Below are 20,682 nucleotides of genomic sequence, written 5' to 3'. Positions count from 1 at the left end.
TAGTACTTTACAGAATATGTTACACCTTTTAAAGAGGACACTATGATTAGTACTTTACAGAATATGTTATACCTTTTAAAGAGGACACTATGATTAGTACTTTACAGAATATGTTACAACATTTAAACAGGAGGCTATGATTATTGCCTGCAGAATCTGTTACACTTTTTAAACAGAATCAGTATTGAATAATCTAAATTATAGATTATGCCCAATCATATTTTACTCGACCAGTTTTCATTCTGGCACTACGCATGCCCACGATGACGAATTAGATGATTAAAAGATGAAGCAAAAACTAGCTTACGTATAAACAAGACCTTCACATGAAATTAAAATTACCCTATAGTGACGAGTTTATTTATCTGATTTTTTTTACAGGGAACATTTTGAAAATACTGGAGACTTTGAATATTTTAGGGTTTTGTCGAGTTATGGAAATATTTTGTTAGTTAAAAACATGTTCATCTTTGTTTAGCAGGCATCTCAAAATATACTAATGGGTTTGTTTACTCTCAATTCAAGCGTACACGGTGCACAACAGTAAACATGTGTAGTTTGATTCACCATGTGTAAGGTGTGTTAATAAAAGATAACATTTTCTATATTGCAGAGGGAAAGGCGTGGAATACCTCCCGTGACCCCAAAACCGTTGAGAGACCCAATAGAAAATACAGGTTAACATTCATTCTGATGCTCCCACGATAATTTGACATTGCTGCTTTTTTTAATCACTTTTGTACCAGTTTAACCTAGAACAAGAGGATACCATAAAATTAAGTTAAATAGCTGAATATAAGTACGCAAAAAAGCAGTCGGTTCGTATTTAATGGCTGGGAAGTTTTCTTGTCCACATACAGTAACTGGTTTTGTTTGTAAAGATGCGATAGCTTGCCAAGGACAGTAATTAGTTTTGACTGTACAGATGCAGTACGTATAGTCATGTGTCCATTTTAATACTACCATATCCCGATGCGCATATACCGTCATACACTATAATTCTAACATATCCCGATACGCATAGACCGGTGTCTATTAATAATTGTAGTATATCCCGAGACGTATAGACAGGTATCCATTACAATTCTAACATACGCCATTTCGTATAGACACGAGTCAATTGTAATGCTAGCATATCACGACACGTATAGACAGGTGTCCATTACAATTCTAACATATCCCGATCCGTATTGACATGTATCCATTGTAATTATAACATATCTCGATACGTACAGACAGGTGTCCATTATAATAGCTGGCATAGGTATAAGACATTATGTAATCAACGCAAACATAAAGGTTGTCGGACAGTCGGGTTTTATGTCACCATGTATACTGCCATTATAATTTTGTTATTAAAAAAAAATTCTAATGAAATTTTCAGGATATACACAAATTTATAGCTGGTTCATATGTTTGTAAGTTTTTGCTAATAAAAAGGGAAACAGAACTTGGATTTTATATGAAGTACTATCTTAAATAGAGGGCGTGGGTATCTGAGCTCTGGTGATTGGAAACTGAGCCCTGAGCACGACACTTGTGCCATTTTGCGCTGATGATTTATCATTTTGTCTAAAGTCATCTTTTAATATTTACCTTTTGCATTGGCAGGAGTCAGACGCGTTCTTCAGGAAGGGGATATCTACGTTGACAGAGTAAGTTGAACTTATGTGTTGAAATATCTGGATGCGGTAAATATTTACCTTGGGTATGTGTGTGGTGGGGGTGGAGGTGGTATTATTTTGGAATGAGGTATGTTTAATTTTTGCGCAATCAAAAATATAGGGTACAATTGTTTGCGTAACCAAAGATACGTTATAAATACGTCCTACGACAGCATTCTGTTGAACAAAGTTAGTAGAGGGCTAGGATTTCTACACAAAACAGCGAATATTGACTGCCCAAAAGTTTTGCATTGCAATCGGTTCCATCATAAGGTGGTGATCCCCTTTCCTAGAGCATTTCTGCGCTGACCCACACATTTCTCCTACAGTGCTCCGACTGAGTTGACTAGACTCAGCCCGGAACCAATTAACATTTCCATCGCTACTGTCTCTTCCGCCAAAAACACCCCCACAATTTGAGGCTTCCTCGGGCTTTCTGCCAAACTTGGAAATTAACTTCCCTGTGCTAGCTCCTGTAATCCCGATGACTCCCGTGGCACGCCAGAAGTTCTGTGATGCGAAGCCCCGACATCCTATTTCCAAGCCTTCCATCCATTCTGGTAGCACTCATGGATTAGTGTTTGATACTTAGCCAATGTCCTACATGGCTCTCCTCCATTCTAGCATCCCATGGCACTGTCATTTCTAACTAAAACACTTGTGTGGTACCTCCTCACTACGTTACAATATCATGTCTGAAGCTGGTGTTACAGAGATGTCTCTTTGGAATTTCAGGTGTCCTTTAATATCTGCATGCATCTCCCAATCCACCCTTAATGCGATTATTGTGATTAGTAATCTTTTTCTAAAAACAAATGCTTTTATTTTCGTATCTTACTAACATATCTGTTTATAAAACATCTATATTCTAATAGACAGTTACATGCTGTATACACACATCAGTTCCTGCCATTAATAGAAAGGTTGTAGGGTGAATATAGTGGCGTTAGATAGAACATGCTTAACAATGACAGTTTTCATATTATGTTATTTAGACACATATATTTGTATCCAGAGGATTTTTTTCTTTTCTTTATATATGTGTATATGTTAATATCTGTCTTTTCTCTCAACAGCGGCGGAACGCAGTTCGTGTCTTTGAACAGACTTGGTTCACGAGAACCATTCCATTTGGTATTGACCCATCCTTTGGTAAGACTTCACACATCCATTATTTGAACCTAATTTGTTCCTCACGTGTTTACGTGGTTGTTGTTGTTGTAGGGATTTAACGCCATTTTTCAGCGCACGATATGCTATACATGGCGGCCAGTATTAATGGGGGAGGAAGAACCCGGGAAAACCCCAGAAAGAACCACCGACCCAATAGAAGCTACAGGCAAGCTTTCTCACATACCCGTTTTAACGTGGCAGATATAAATTAAATCAAGACCAGCGAATGAGGACAAGGCTGTCAGGTTTGTTGGACAAAACAAGCAAACTACCCAACAAACAAAAGATAAACACAAACACACTGACGGTAATTAAAATTTCTCGTTTGTTACCGTGTGTACTAGCTTATGAGTCGTTTCAACTGTAAACAACATAGAAACTGATCAGGGTCTACGTTATGTATGCTAATGATTATTCCAAACAAACTGCATTTGGTGAGATTTGCGGTCTGTTTGCAGTTGGATCGGACTTGTTTATTAGGACTTGTTGGATCAAACTTGCGCTATAGTAACTAAGGCCTATGTCAGACTTATATCAGGCACATACGGTTTGAATTGTGATAGAGGATATCATCCGTCTCTATTTTCCATCCATCATGTTTTTTACCCATAATTTTGTCACCGTATAAAATTTGTTTTGTATGTATGCATGCATGCATGTATGTATGCATGCACGTATGTATGTATGTATGTATGTATGTATGTATGTATGTATGTATGTATTTTATCAAATCATGTTGAGTATAGTTATATCATACTATATGGTAAAATAGTAAAAATCAAAATAACCATGTCACGTCCATTTCCTTTATACATGATCCATATTTATTAATTCTTTTGTTTTGTTTCTGTTTTGTTGTGTTCCAAATGCTGTAACCACCTTTATTGTGAAGGGAGGGTTGGGATGGAGGGGTTATTTTTACATAATGTTTCTTAAGATTTCCTTTCTCACGTAAACTTAGTATTGACAAAACTGACTTTGTTGTTCGTTTTTTTTTTCGTTGACTCTAAACTAAGTCTAGTTTTTGCGTCGTATCATCCGTCTAATATAATAGTTGTCACGTAAATTTTTCTCTCACGTAAATACAAAACACTTGAAAAGGTATTTGTAAAATCTAATGTTCTAATAAATTTTCCACAGATAGCCACGATGTAACCGAGATACAACTGGCCATGCAAGAGATTATGTCGGGTTCTAATTTTTGTGTCAAGTTTACGCCCAGAACAACCGAAGAGGATTTTCTCTATTTAACAAAACTGGATGGGTAATCATTTCGTTTTTTCTTTCTTTCTATTTTGATTGTCCAGTGTGATCTGCGAGTTGAGACAGAGTAGCCGCAATACATCGTCATTTGTTGTTTATTGCGCTAACGATTTCTTAATCTTTATTTTTTTAAACTGATTACGGTACCCTCTAGACTTATTCGCTAGTTTATAAGAAGCTAGGCAAACCTTAAAAGTCTCCAGTTCTATTGTGCCACTGTCATCTAGAAGAAGTTGTCAAACTGTTCGATTTTTAAAAAATATTCCAGAGCCCCACTCTAAAAGATGTCCTGAACATTTAGTCTTTTTCCCCCGCATTAAAATTCTTTTTAAGAAATCAATCTTGTTACATTGCAGATGTTGGAGTGCGGTTGGCAGAAGAGGAGGGAACCAGACAGTTTCTGTTGGCGACGGATGCAATAAGAAGGGAATCATAATGCACGAGTTGATGCATGCTCTAGGATTCTGGCACGAGCATAACAGACCAGACAGAGACAACTATATTAACATTCTTTGGAACAATATAATTCCAGGTAATATTTAAAGCCTTGTTTAACAAGACTAGCAAGAATAACGATTCGGTCTTGTTTTATCCTGGTTCGCAAATGAGCGAAGCAGAAGATGATGAAGAAGCAGAACAAACAGAAGAACACTGTTTGTCTGTTTCTTTGTTTATTTTTGTGTTTAACGGCATATCAGTTCAAAAATGTGTTATCGTGTTGAAGTTATTGAGGTAAAGTACCTTGCACGGCAGCTAACCAATCCTTCTGGTTGCGAGTCCGGCACGTTGAAGACTGAGATTCCGAAGCTCCTTAGAAGAAGATGATTGCAGAATCCGAAAGTTTCGAAAACAAGATGGCGTATATCTTTCAGGAATATTAAGATGCCACTTGTGTTAGTAGCTTAGATATAAATACACAGTATATGTTTACATTTGACTAGACCATGTACGTTTACATATTCCTACACAGTGTGTACTTACATTTAACTACACCGTGAACATTTGCATATAACTTCACTAGTGTTTGATTCATACTTGAAAACTTCAACTTCCAGAAAAAAAGTTGTTCTTACACGTGAAATACGTATCACAAAATTTTATGAAGTTCAACTATATTTAGAAAGACGAGAAAAGATCTTTTTAAACTTTGTAACCTGCCATTAATATCTAAACTTAGAAAACTGCGTGTTATCGTTATACTTATAGTTACGTAATTATTCCAGCAAATGATAAAATCCCCATAAAATGTTTTTTTTTTTTCTTTCCCCACGCAATATGACAAAATAAACCAAGTCAGTTGACAAGGAGGATGAATTACAGTTTTGTCAAGGCACATCAACACATCAAGGGTGACGGTATCAGAAAAATGTACATCTGTATAGAATTTAACGGCACATCATCACAGTTCTGGTAATTCGTGCAGACCAGTTGCTAAGGTGCAAAGATGGTAAAGGCGAAAGCCTTGTCAAATTCTAAGGAAGACAAACTGCTCCAACCGAAAGTAGAAAGCACACTGAGACTAAAGATGAAATATAAAGTTGTTGCAAAAAACCCTATTTATTATAAAAGGCATAAAAAGCAAAGATTACAGCAACAAGCAAGACAAATCCTTAAATTACAATGTCAAAAATTGTCTATATTAACCACATTCTTTTAAAAAGTCAGAAATATTACACCATCATTGCTAGACACGTGCCACAGCAAACTGGTTGCTGTCATTAGTCGTCTCTAATAGGACCTGTTCTTCAGCACATATCGGAACCCACAGTGTGGACAAGACGGGGGGGGGGGTGAAATATAGGGTCTAGGATATCCATCCTGATGATATCTCTTTGTTGGTCCTTTAATCTGTCGAGTGACCATTTATGTGACACCACAGCATTAGCTCATTAGTTTGCAATTGCGGGAAACATAATTTAAAAATAGCATACTCGTTTAGATATGTGCAAATAGCATCAAGAAGCAGGATGAATTGATTAATTACGAGCCTCGGAGATTTTGAAGATAGTTGCTAAGTATACATTTTTTATGCATGTCCCTTGCAAATTAAAACCACCCTGATGTCTTTTCTCTCATAAATGTAAACTGAGCTATCCGACTCGCTGTTCACCAACCTATTCATTATTTAGTCACGTATATGGTTAACAATGTTCTGTATATTCTCTCATATAACAAATATCCAATAATAAACAATATAAACCCAGATCTACACTATCAAGGTGATCTAGTAAATCAGACCCAGTATCCTCTCGTCTCGTTCCCATGAGATGTCACAAAAGCACGCTAAAGGTGTGGTATTCTCGACATTTTCTGAGCAAGAAACTCAACTTTAACTAAAATAAATTCCGATTTATTACACTTACAGATTTATTACACTTACAGATTTATTACACACACAAATTTATTACACTTACAGATTTATTACACTTACAGATTTATTACTCATACGGATTTTTCATGTCTTTGATTTCCATACTAGCATGCAAAATTTCACGGACGTAGACACGATTTTCTAACTGGAGCTCGAGTTTCGTGGTCACAAAGTTTCATTAATACGATGCCAGGTTTTGTGTTGTTTGCTTGACATCACAAGTATTAGGAAACCATGATGTACTAGCACATTATGATGGCAGATCAAGGTCAAGAAATGTGCAGATATCTGAGTGTTGTTCACGGGTAAAGATAGTAATGTTATTTTTGTTATTTTTAAATTATCTAAACATGTACACAATGGACAAAAATTAAAACTAATCTGGCTTTATGATTTACATGTGTCTTAAACAACTACGCGAAATCGAAGATTTCTACTCTCTCTCTCTCTCTCTCTCTGTATATATATATATATATATATATATATATATATATATATATATATATATATATATATATATATATATATATATAAAAGCTTTAAAAACTTTGATAACTATTTGAAAAGATAAGCATTGGCCAGATGACCTAGATTCGGACCTGAAGTCAACCATAGCCAATTGGCCTTAAAGCCACTATGTGCCTGTATTAAATGTTTGACCATACTTTAATGAGTAGAGTTATGTTTATCGGCAATTGATTTGTAAATGACACATACAAATAGTATGAAAAATAAAGATTACATGTTGTTCAATTTGTTGTTTTTGTTTTGCAGATCACATGCAAGATTTTGACCTTACAAACAAGTCCCAAACGTTGGATTCTCCATACGACTACCTTTCCATTATGCACTACAAAGCCAATACATTTTCCAAGGATCCTGCCACGCTAGACACCATCACACCGAAGAATATTCGGGTGGACAAACTGTCCCTCGGTCAACGAGAGTATTTAAGTGACAACGATAAAGTGAGGATTCGACGGCTGTATCAATGCAGTGAGTACCGTATTGTATACCCAAGGTAGACAAGATGCCCCCGTGTATAGTGCGCTGGTAGACCAACAAGTTGTTCTCCACCTTTTTTGTTTTTTTGTTTTTTGTTTGACTGGCGGCGAAGACCAACGGTGTTATGCAATAATTGTGCTGAAACGTCCGCAGGTGTATCGGCGGATGATCGGCCCGCGCGCTATAAATTAATAAATTTATTTAGAACAACCTTTGTATCCAGTCGGTAAGTATAATCCCTCTTCTAATGATCCACTGCGTTAAATCCTTTAGAACACTCACTTTTTAGTATAAATCCCCGTCAGAACAGAACAACTGTGTATTCATCGACTGTTGACCTCAGATTTGAATTACCCACGCATGCGTGTAAAGCAGCATCACCACATGGCAAGAGTAACGCGTGGAAACCGTTTAGCGAGGCATGTGTCTCTGGGAACTGATTAATGCTTGGGTGAGAGCTGTGCCGTTACGGCAGAAATTTAAGAGAGAGAGAGAGAGAGAGAGAGACGTCATGTCAGAAATGTGTGATAGAGTGAATGATAAATAAATTGTAAAAAGACCACAAACTGTATTCAGATGTGAAAATATGCTACACAATAATAATAATAATAATAATAATAATAATAATAATAATAATAATTTATTATTATTACTAGTTGTAGTATTTTCAATCATATTTAATAACATTTACAATGGTATAAATGGAAAGTTGACATACATACATATATACATATTAATACTGTACATTGCCGAGCCCTAATGTTTGTACCGTCCTGTGGGTAAGTGAATCCTTTATCAGGAACTTGGTTTACTCCATATGGTATTAAGTACGTAATTGGTGATTGCTTGTGTCAGCCTAATTTGCACTCACGAATCAAGACACTATACAAAAGTTGTACTAGTACATATTCTGTGACAAATGTACTGGTTTTACAGTAAACGCTGTCAAATCGCATGTACTGGTAAACAATGTCAAATCACATGTACCGACAAACAAAGAGACCACTCATCCCCCCTAACCCAACTCTGCACCTCTCACAAAAACGCGTAAATTTAAGGCATACGATCCATGGAATACTAGTCTGGTCCGTGGCCTATCTCATGCCAAATTAAGATAGAGAACCAGTCTATTGGAATGCTAGCACTGCAGTGTTAATATAGTCTTGATTAGCTCCACGCTTTCGAAAGAAGAGCTGGGAAATGTGTCATTATGATGCATATCGCAGTGTCACGTTTGCTCAGCCCCAGTTCGTAAGTCGTGTATAAACTAAGGTATTATTACAAGCCAAGGTTTGATGTCTAAACATTTCCGCAGGCTAGAGTTAATCTCTTACGCAAAGTTACCGTGACCAGAGACAAGATCCGACATCTTGAATCAGCACAGGCGTTGGATCGCGCGACTTCCCACCTATGTGTCACAGGTTAGCTCGAAGATCAGAGAAATCTGTGAGGGACGGGGTGTGTTCTAAATCCGTCCCCACGAGCACAGACAACAATAAGGACATTGTCCGCTAAGTTTGATTGGATCGGGTCAAAACGACACCCAATCGGAATTGAGAAAAAGGGTGTGATAACACTTTCGATCCGAATTATAACTTCTAACTAGCAAGCGAAAATTTAGACTCACCTAGGAAGATTGCTGAGCAATATAGGGTTACTCGTTATTTGGTTGTAAAATTTAGGAGATTCTAAGAAAAGGACAAGCTTTGTAAAGGTCCGTAAGTTATTTGCTCGATTTTTGTAGAATATTAAGACATTGTGATTGTAATTTAATATGTATACTTAATTACTAGGATCGTTAGTATGTAGAATTACCTTTGAAGTGTATAATTTATATGCGTATTTGAGAAATGAGTTTGAGTATTATGTAGAGAATTATGTAGATTGTTAGCTTGTGCTCAGAATTCATTTTTAATTCGCTATTATGTTACTTCGTAGTAAACTAGTGCATGTATTCATGTGATATGTTAGATTTTACACATGCTTGAACTGTGAATTTGGAAAATGGTTTAAGTATGTAAGATTAGTTAATATGGATGTACGGATACATCAGAGCATGGATATTTGAATATTTGTGTACTTTGTATGAGTTGTAATGTAAAGAAATGCGTCTGATTGCTGTGATATTGTGATATGTATGAGAAGTAATTGATACAATTCTTTTATTACGACGTTGTTTTACCATACAAGAACGATGGAGTATTTCGAAGTGAATGAATGCGTGACCGAAGAAATTTAATAGCCGTTATTTGATGCTAGACTCTGTGTAATGTGAGATGCGAGGGCTAAGGAAAATATTATACCGTCCTTGTGTTTTCACAAGAAGCTTTTTTGAGGACAGAACTTCCGGTTCAGTTGAGTCCCGAGTCGGAAGTGAGACTAGCAGAGCAGTCGGAGTCGACAAGTCTAGTCGGTGGAGAGAGTCTAGGAGGAGAAGGAAATGAGTCGAGGAGGAGAAAATGGAGAAGTAGGAGGATTATAGAGAAGTCGAGAGGAGAAGGAATTTGGAGAAATAGGAGAGAAGTATACACATATGAGTAGAATACAATGACAGGTGGAAAGTTATCTCACACTACTAATCAAATGATACAATAGGCTATTACAGGGCCGAGCGGAAGGAGAGTGCTTGGGAAATTGTAATCATTTTACTATTGAATTGTCATTAAATTGTTATTAGTAGAATTTCACTTTTTTGTATATTCATTCATTTAACAGCCGGCATTGCTGACTGTGGGCTCGGAGCTTTACATCTATCTTTCACTAATTTAGCTGCCAACCAAAATCGAGCCTGGGTGGGACTTCTGTGATAATTTAAATAGAATAATGGGAGCACCCCACCACAACCATTACACACCTACCACAGTTGCGGCATAACAACCTGTCACACCACACGCAGCATGCTCATAAATACCGTGAAGATTGTTGGTGGTTCTAGCTCTAAAAAGTACTTTATAGCAACGAATTTATAACGAGCACATAGAAGCCAAATTAGCCAATGCATTGATCCAGCTCGCGAAACGAGCTTTTGTGGTAATGCTATTGTCTGCGCCAGTTGAAAAACCACCATCATGCTGCTCGCTGCTTATTACATCCTCTTCGTAAAACACAATGTTGTAATGCAATGGCTCTCAAACATTTTGCACCAGTGGCCCTCTTTAGGGCATTCTATGTATAGATAATGTGTGGGTATGATGTCCCCAGTGGCCCTCTTTAAGGTAATCTATGTATAGATAATGTGTGGGTATGATGTCCTCAGTGGCCCTCTTTAGGGCATTCTATGTATAGATAATATGTTGGCATGATGTCCCCAGTGGCCCTCTTTAAGGTAATCTATGTATAGATAATATGTTGGCATGATGTCCCCAGTGGCCCTCTTTAGGGCATTCTATGTATAGATAATATATTGGTATGATGTCCCCAGTGGCCCTCTTTAAGGTAATCTATGTATAGATAATGTGTGGGTATCATGTCCTCAGTGGCTCTCTTTAGGGCATTCTATGTATAGATAATATGTTGGTATGATGTCATCAGTGGCTCTCTTTAGGGCATTCTATGTATAGATAATTTGTTGGTATGATGTCCCCAGTGGCCCTCTTTAGGGTAATCTATGTATAGATAATTTGTTGGTATGATGCTATCAGTGGCCCTCTTTAGGGTAATCTATGTGTAGATAATTTGTGGGTATGATGTCACCTGTTCATTAAAATGTGCAATTCTTTCCGGAATACAGCCGCGTACAGCTGAGACACTTACTATTATTTTGTAGCATCCATATCTAGCGCGAATTTCAGTATTGCCACAGGACATAGGGTGGATTTACAAGTCGTCAAAATAGGATTTGATCCGGAAGTATTATGTACATATCGCCAAAAGAACCCTTCAACTAATGGTAACTCAACAGCCGCGAGAAAATACCGGTAAGTTTATAAAATGTACACCGATGTGAGCCAATTAATGTCAGCAAATGTTTGCATATTTGAATGACTAGGTGAGATTAATAAGGAAAACAACAGCCAGTAACATTACAGGTGTGCGGCTGTTTTATCGGCCATACATAGCAAGCCCGGACTGAGACAGATATGACGAAATTCTGGTGGTAAAAGGCCACCTGGAGAAAACCGTACTGTTCAATAACTTCGCAGTACTTAATTTATATTCTATTTACGGTGGATTTGGGTTTCTTGGTGTAGAATAGCAAAATTTTGTCAAATGCAGGAGAAAAAATTGCTAGCAGTGTTTTATATTATGCATTCACAGATAAATTACCAGGATGACAACGGTATAAGGTGGCACGTGATCACGTAACGCGTCTGAACCCGCCCCTTTTAGTCTGGTTCCTTTACAGTCATACCTGATGGGATCTTAACGTATGCATCGCAAACAGTAGTAAGAACCTGTCAAACTCTTCTTGTACTGATCGCAGAGACGATGAACTCTGGTTTACATGATCACAGATCAAAACGTGATTTCCGTTGCGACGTATTCTAATTAAGCATTAGCCTTCGGGAGCGTGAATCTTCGTTTTCAGTATTTCCGGTTTGTTTTGATTTACTCCGTACAAGTACACCAAGAATGCGAAAATTTAAAGCAAAATGAAAAAGCAAATGAAGTGACAGAAGAAAATGCATTCACAACTATACAAGATTCCTCTAAATGAGATTTTGTATAATCTTACTTATAGTATTCCGGATTTCGGACTATATTGCATTTGTTTTGAGAGGTAGATAATATTTAATTGTTGAGAACTAAGTCCTTAATTTTAAAATTGCTCACCAGGGATTTCTTTTATTCTATATATACGAGCTAATCAATTCTTCAAATTGTAGTCAATCCTGAAATTTTCACCAGATAAAAACACCGGGCTTAATTCAGGAGAATGCAGGATATTTTGAATGTAATTTAATACTTAATGTCTGCTTAAAGTTCAGTACTTCCCACCATCACCAACTCTCACCCACCCTTCATTGCTCTAAACCAAGCACACTAAGAAGGGAATAAAAAAATTAACTTAGATTTGAAGTAAATGTTATTAGATGTTCAGTGACACTGGGGCCTGATTTAACCACAGAGAAAATTTACGGAACTCCATCATCATGATTGCTTTCAACGTTGAAGCTGGTCTTGGAAAATTGTCCACCTCATCTTTAAATGTTAGCATTTAATTAAAGTATCGTAATACTATTATTCTTGTTGTACATATTTACTGCTCTTTAAAATGTCAAATGATTACAAAAATTATTATTTATTTGATTACTGTTGCATATACAGTCTAGTGTTACTTGTTTACTGTTGCATATACAGTCAAGTGTTACTTGTTTACTGTTGCATATACAGTCAAGTGTTACTTGATTACTGTTGCATATACAGTCAAGCGTTACTTGATTACTGTTGCATATACATTTAAGTGTTACTTGATTACTGTTGCATATACAATCAAGTGTTACTTGATTACTGATGCATATACAGTCAAGTGTTACTTGATTACTGCTGCATATACAATCAAGTGTTACTTGTTTACTGTTGCATATACAGTCAAGTGTTACTTGATTACTGTTGCATATACAGTCAAGTGTTACTTGATTACTGTTGCATATACAGTCAAGTGTTACTTGATTACTGATGCATATACAGTCAAGTGTTTTATTATCTGACCCATTTATTCACAGTTCTATTCCTTGGCCAAAATCCGATTATTCAGACAACCAGTTATCTGGACTAAATCAATATCCCTATGGACCTGATAATCGACGTTTTACTGTATTTAAATAAACCATGTATCTCGAAATATGAAGGCACGCAATGTTCATACAATATTTTGCAAATCAAACCACGGGAAAAAGAAAAGAAAGAAGTAGGAAAACAGAATGGTAGATTCAAACAAAAACTACAGAGGGTAAAGACGAGGTGTTAATTTTATGACAAAAATATGTTTTCTTTTCTAGATGACACTACATGCCCGTATCCAAATATACTAAACGGATTTGCAGATGGAACCAATTTATCTGTGGGTTCCAGCATCAAGTTTTCCTGCAAGTCCGGCTACATGCTAATTGGTAATCCGGATCGGATCTGTATGAAGAATGGTGTTTGGTCGGGTGCCGAGCCTAAATGTTTGTACCGTCCTGTGGGTAAGTGAAACTTTTATCAGGAACTTGGTTTACTCCATATGGTATTAAGTACGTAATTGGTGATTGCTTGTGTCAGCCTAATTTGCACTCACGAATCAAGACACAATATAAAACTTGTACTAGTACATATTCTGTGACAAATGTACTGGTTTTACAGTAAACACTGTCAAATCACATGTACTGGTAAACAATGTCAAATCACATGTACCGACAAACATAGAGACCACTCATCCCCCCTATCCCAACTCTGCACCTCTCACAAAAACACGCAAATTTAAGGGATACGAGCCATGGAATACTAGCCTGGTCCGTGGCCTATCTGATGCCAAATTAAGATAGAGAACCAGTCTATTGGAATGCTAGCACTGCAGTATTAATATAGTCTTGATTAGCTCCACACTTTCGAAAGAAGAGCTGGGAAATGTGTCATTATGTTCCTCTGAACATGCGCACAAATTAATCCCACGCAACTTATCCTATACTGTTACTAAAAGAGATTTCAGACTATTCTATATGGTTGGGGTGATTCCCAAATGTGCAAACCAAATCTAGATATATTTTCTGATTGGGAAGCTTGAGGGTTGAGGGTATATATACGACAAGGAGATGATGTTAACTGAGAAAAGCGTGGGGGACAGCTGGTGGGGATAATGCTGTTCTGCTGCAGATTTCTTGTTGAAACACTGGTGGACCAGAGCAGATTTCTAGTTTATAAGTGTAATTGTTTGACCAGCGCAGATTTCTAATTTAGAGTTTAACTTGCAATTGCTTGACCGGAGCAGATTTCTAGTTCTAAAAGTGTAGCACACTGTTGCTTGAACAGAGCAGATTTAAAGAGTTGGAAACATTGATTTAGCAGATATTAGTTTTATTTGACTGCTAGATGTGCGTCCTTTTCCGTTTTGTAAATGCGTAGATATACCAGAAAATTCCTTTTTGCTTTTAATATTTTTTATATGTCACCTGTGATACTGCATGCACTGGCCATCATTGACAGTAGAAAAATCAGGAAAGTTAATGCATACAGTATCAGAGTCTCTGTAAATAACTTTGAGAACGAGACAAATTATATTCGTCTTACCATAGTTCCTAATAATTTTAAATCTTCTATAACTTCTGCGTCTTTTGAGCATTTTAAGTTAAATCAAATCGCAGGATCACGCCGGTCAGTTGCTAGATGAACAATCTTGTCCCTTTCACCAAGCCGATTGTGTAAATAGCAGAACCAACCTATAGGTTAATGGAATTAATCAACAGCAGTGTACCACTTGAATGGAAGGTGATGTACACGGAAAGTGTTTCCTAGACAAGATTTCTTCCTTTCACATCTCTAATCTACGAATTATCCCTGAACACCATGTGCATATGCAATGTCTTCCGCGCAAGCCATAGGCGGCAATCCGCAACGCTCCTTTTTCATCCTTGACTGCCATTCAGACCACTTCAGCTGTTTCTGTAAGAAAAATATGCATTGGACAGCAATTTACAGACAAACCATACATTTTGTTTGCCGGAAATTACTACGCAAAAAGCCACGCAGACTATTCATACGATCTAATAGCAGCTATCGGCATATCTTCGAGGTATAATCCGTAGTATTGACCTCGAAACTGAGAATACCGTGACTACTACAAGATCTCTTTTTTTTTTTTAAAATACACGCACGCAAAAATGCTCAATCAACTACAGTGTAACAATCTCCTACACGCTAATGAATTTTCCCCGCTTTACACACACACACACACACACACACACGTAAGACATAGTCAATTTCCCTACCTATTTTTCCTATAACGGGCGGTGTACTTAATCAACATATATATTCGAATGATTGACTAAACCACCCATTAACTTTAGTCGAGCTGTACCTATGACCATCGTATTTGCCGGTATCCCTGAGATATAAACATATTGCTTTCTAGACAATTTTCGATTTATTGTTATTATATGACCTTTTCTTATAGTGATGCATTACTGTAACTTTGACTCCATGGATCTCTGTTCGTGGACTCAGCAGATCGCTGACAAGAACCAAATAAAATGGACCTGGTGGTCCAAAGAGACCCCCACTGACGACACCGGACCGTATGTTGACCACACTAGGCAAGGGGCACCAGGTAGGACTAATTAGTCTCGCCCAAATCTCAGTTCCATGTAGCCTAAACACAACCGACTAATTGCTAACTATTTTTTAAATAATACTCATCAGAGATCACCATTAATATCCCTGATTTAGTACAAGTCGTTACGAAATCGCATATTCTACGAACCTTCTTGCAGCATTCGGGTCTGATGCCCGAACACCTAGGTAGTTGTCACATTATCGCATACAGAAGTTCAAATGGTTCGATTTCATTATTTTCAAAAGTTTGTCATAACATTCATAGAATTTAATTAAAATTCTTTTATATACCATTAGGGTATCCCACAATAATAATTCAGTATAACCCGTGCATTAATTTATTTTCGTGGGTAACAGTTTTAAGGGTTTTGCGAAAAACTAAATATTTATCTGTACTTAAATTCTTTGACTAGAGAAAGGGGTCATATTGTTTAGACATATACATTAACTCCTTAATTCGTGGTTTGTATCAACCACGAAATCCACAAAATATCGTACCCCACGGAACAATAATAAATTTACGGTAAGTTATTCTAATGAGTGAAGATCGTATTAAATTCCTATTCAAATTCAAAGTAGTGATGATTGCCTCATATCACGAGAAGATCAGTAAAGAAATCAGTTCAATCTGAAATCTGAGTTTGAGCCTTATTCTCAAACGAAAAGAGTTAAAGTTTGACGTTTACAGAGTCATTAACAACCTGCAAATTTTCGGGGCGGGGGCCGAACAGATCCAACGCAATAACTGTAGTACTGAAGAAGAAAATAACAGGCCCCACCATCAACTCCAATCAATATGCACGTCATCAACAGAACGTAATCCTCCGTATGTCAACGTATAATCCACCAGAACGTTTTTATTTGCTGAATTAAGTGCTGACAGTAACTTCTTTTCTCGTTTGCTAAATGGTGTACTTTAATTTGTAAGAATGAAGTTTTCCTAAGTTTCGTGGACATACAGACGTTTAATATCTGTATACTGCATTCAGCGCTACTTTATTTAATTTTCAAGAAAATACATGCAGTATTTTAGTGAAAATATTGATAGTAAAGTAGGTGATCTCTCACATTTCAATGCAAGGTTTCAGCGACAACTCTCTCTCTCTCTCTCTCTCTCTCCTGACTGACTTTGCATTTAAATTCCAGGTTATTACCTGTACATGGAGTCTTCGGATCCAGCGCGCACAGGGAACTTTGCCTTGTTAACGTCACCTGCCTTCCCTGTCAGCTCTGGTTTATGCATGTCGTAAGTATTCAAAATCGTATTTTGTTAAGAAAATAAAGGATCTTAAGGACTTTAAAATCATCGTGTGCCTGTTTCAAACAGTATTCAATCGTGTTTAATGCTCACCCAACTGTGGACATTAGAGGCTCAGATCTGCTGCCAAACAGAACACCGGCAGTTCATAGTCTGAATAGTGAATTCTATCTTTAATTGTATGCACGATGCGATGGCAGATCTGGTTTCAAGCTATTACCAAACCGGTGCTTGTTATAAACGGGCGAAATACATTATCTAATTGCCGAAATGGATCTGTATTGAACTGACTAAATACGCTATTATATTGCTGAAACTGATCTTTTTATGAACGGACAATATTCGGTATCTAAATGACGAAACGGATCTTGTTATGAACGAATAAATACAGTATCCGACCGCCGAAACGGATCTAGTTATAAACGGGCAAAATACAGTATCTAATTACAGAAAATGATCTTGTTATGAACGGACTAGATGGTATCACGGTACCAATTGTTTTTCCATATACCTCAATGCTAATGTTTTGTGAAATAAATATACTTTTTATCCTACCTCAGCATGCATGTAACACACTGTCATAGAGAACAATGCTAGATTGTCAATTTGACAAGGACAAAACCAGGTAATCCATTGCATTTAAGAGAGATAACTCTGCTGGAACTAGACAGGGGTAAGAGTTATCTAGTCACAACAGACACAGTTTCAGCCATGTGTACCACATTTTTAAAAAAATCATAAAAAATACAAAATATGATCTAGATCAGAATTAACATAATCTCACATGTTGCCAAGAAGTTTAACATTTTTTAAGCCTAACAGAAAGTACAACGCTTACATAATGCACCAATCATAGCTAGTGTTGTTCTTTATTCCTGAATGCAATCTTCCTACACCTTATGCTCCGCCCGACTGGACTTGCACAGTTGGTACCGTTATACCAGATATGGTATCTAATTGCCAAAACTGATATTGTTATACGCGAGCAAAATAGAATATCTAATTACCGAAACTAATATTATTATCAACGGACATTTAGTCCGTTATCCAAATGGACCTTGTTATCAAAGGGGCAAAACACTGTATCTAATCACCCAAAATGGATCTTGTTTTGAACCGGAAAGTACAGAAACTAATCGCCCAAGCGGAGGCGAATCAGTGAAACAGTCATGTTGTGAAGCAAATTGTTTTCAGGGTGTTAATATTTCACACTCATAATTTGTAGACGAAGTGGCCGCGTTCTATTTCATGGTCTTGTTTTGCTCTCTGGGTGCATTGGTGGTGGTGGTGGTGGAACAAATCCTATTTCAATGTAAAAGTTTCGATGATGTTTTAAATCCTTCTGAATATTTATTGTCCGCGAACATAGCGTCATAACCGTTCCGAATAAGATTTTGGAATCCATTTTCTGTATTTTCAAGCTTCACTCGTCATCCAACAGCTGTTGGTCAAACGTTGTATATCTGAGATTCCCATGGCCTACTGACCAGTTATACCACAGGTTTCAATGACTTAGGTGCACTTGATTATTGTGTATGCCTGATCTTGAGCCAGCTTGCTTGGAGTCCAAACTAGTTTTAGTTGAAACATACAAAATTCGGGAAGATCACTTTGCTATCTCAGTGAAGATTTCATGAAATTTCGCTGTATAGACAACCGGTTAAGAACTATATGGAAATTGCTGTTCTAGGCGTGGTCCTATATTTAGCTTAAACACAAAATACTTCCCGCCGATAACAACATAGATCCACATCTGCCGTCACATAACGCATAAAGAAAGCAGGGTATAGTCTGTTAGTACTATTTATGGTTTCAAACAAACAATGTACACCCTTGATCAACATTATGTGACTTTAGATAATCTGGGTCTTTGCTGTTGGCAGTTTGATCAGCATTATACATAGTCCGATAAATCAGACCCCCAAATCTATGTTGATACTAATGGGCTATTTGTTGGTACATTCATAAAATCTATGAATCTTTTGCAGACAATTATGTCCGCAACATATAGGTGTACATTTTAGACACCTGCCGGTGTTTCTCGCGTCGCTTGATCAATCGTCGGTTGAAGGGTCCTTTAGGCGATGTGTACAGAAAATTTCTGGATCAAATCTTATGTTTGGGGAATTGTAAACCACGTGGAATAGCAAAGCCTATAGTCTGTGACCATTCTGAATTTCGTGGTTGATATCGCTTTCTAAACTATAATGCGGCAGTGTTCCGGAAAGATTTGCATGCAACAAAATTGCACATTTTAATGAACAGGTGGTATTACACCAACAAATCATCCATCAGTATCAACACAGATTGGGGGGTTGGGTTCGATTTGTCGGACTAAGACAGATATAGAGCACCTGTCAGGTCCAGCAAAAAGACATCTGAGCTTAGGTTGATCAAACAAGGTGACATGTTTAGGAAAAATGGATTATTATTAATTTTGATAATATTCAGAAGAAAACCCGTCATCGGTCTCCTTCTAAAGTAGATCTGAATACTGCACTTCTCTCGCTCCACCTGGTGGTATGTCCTCCTCCTGCTTGCTACCACTGCCGTCGTTATTATCATCTTCTTCATCTTCACTGGTGTCATCATTATCGCATTGTCGTTACAGTCACAATTGTTAGTATCATCACATTATTATTATTATTATTATTATTATTATTATTATTATTTAAGGTTCTATTACTTCATGTACGGAAGGAAGGTTGGATCCCTGGAGGTGTTCATGAAACAAGGATCATATCCAGAAACTTCTATATGGTCTATCTCTGGGAATCAAACTGCAGAATGGAATATCGCTTTCATTACCCTAAAAATCCCATACAGCTTTAACTTCCAGGTAATCATATTACCAGTTTCTCTTCCCACTAAATGTTTCCCTCTTGTTCTTACATATTGTTATGTTAATCCTTGCTAAATCACGTGTATTTAAAGATACAGTTGAAACATGTCGGGAGTTTCTTTCATGTTGGTATTAGAATTCGTCATATCAGACTTGTCGCACTCGGTATGTTTGTTGTTTGTACGGCTGAACAAGGCTGTAGCAATAGTCACGTAACATTTCTCCCCATAAAGCATGTTTACTAAAACTTATTTCTTAAAGACTGTAATTTAACAGCAAAAAGTGATCACTGCTGCCTGTATTTACAGGTTGTCGCCAGAAAACAAAGGCAAATATCAGGTTACAAATATCTCAGATGTTCTCATGTAATTGCACGTTTTTCAGTCCTTCTGTAATTTCTGGGAATATTCACGTATGTTTAGGCGGATGTATATGGCCAAAATTTATATATTCATTGAAAATCCAGATTATTGTCCCCGTCACCGACCAGTCGTATTTTCTTTTGCCAGTGCAGAAACATGTTTCTGACAACATGACCATAATTGGTTTTAATATTTTCTTTTTGGTAATGCACTCAAAGCTTTCGTTCAGACCGAAAAGGCTTACGAATTGCGTTCTGATGATGGGCTGGATAAGTTCATCGAAAAATAAGATGCAGAATTTGTTAAAGATACACTCAGAAACATTAAAAGGATACACAATTCCGTCGAAAATTAAGGCTTCTTTCTTTTTCTTCAATATGCCTTTCCATTGAAAACAAGAAAAAAGTCACAAGTTTTCTAAATCTGCTCCAGCATAAAATATTAATAAATTAAAGCAAACGCTAGAAACAAAAAATAAATAAATAAATACACTA

General features: G+C 37.0%; 1 protein-coding gene across 3 annotated transcripts in view; it reads left to right on the top strand.

Moving 5' to 3' along the window:
- The window catches only part of LOC149803840 (MAM and LDL-receptor class A domain-containing protein 1-like), a 48,778-nt gene that overhangs the window by 12,967 nt on the left and 15,129 nt on the right, over positions 1–20,682 (top strand). For all 3 annotated transcript variants that reach the window (XM_089953659.1, XM_089953658.1, XM_089953660.1), the window contains exons 3-12: positions 614–677; positions 1,612–1,655; positions 2,741–2,816; positions 3,978–4,101; positions 4,457–4,632; positions 7,246–7,467; positions 13,419–13,604; positions 15,569–15,721; positions 16,873–16,972; positions 19,661–19,823. In XM_089953659.1, the coding sequence (XP_089809785.1) occupies positions 614–677; positions 1,612–1,655; positions 2,741–2,816; positions 3,978–4,101; positions 4,457–4,632; positions 7,246–7,467; positions 13,419–13,604; positions 15,569–15,721; positions 16,873–16,972; positions 19,661–19,823 (1,308 nt within the window). The remainder of the gene's footprint in view (positions 1–613; positions 678–1,611; positions 1,656–2,740; positions 2,817–3,977; positions 4,102–4,456; positions 4,633–7,245; positions 7,468–13,418; positions 13,605–15,568; positions 15,722–16,872; positions 16,973–19,660; positions 19,824–20,682) is intronic.

The sequence above is a fragment of the Sinohyriopsis cumingii genome, chromosome 3 (genome assembly GCF_028554795.1).
Source record: "Sinohyriopsis cumingii isolate HCF-2022 chromosome 3, ASM2855479v2, whole genome shotgun sequence".
Lineage (NCBI taxonomy): Eukaryota > Metazoa > Mollusca > Bivalvia > Unionida > Unionidae > Sinohyriopsis > Sinohyriopsis cumingii.
The sequence above is the reverse complement of the archived record's forward strand: the minus strand, read 5'-3'. Positions and strand labels throughout refer to the sequence as shown.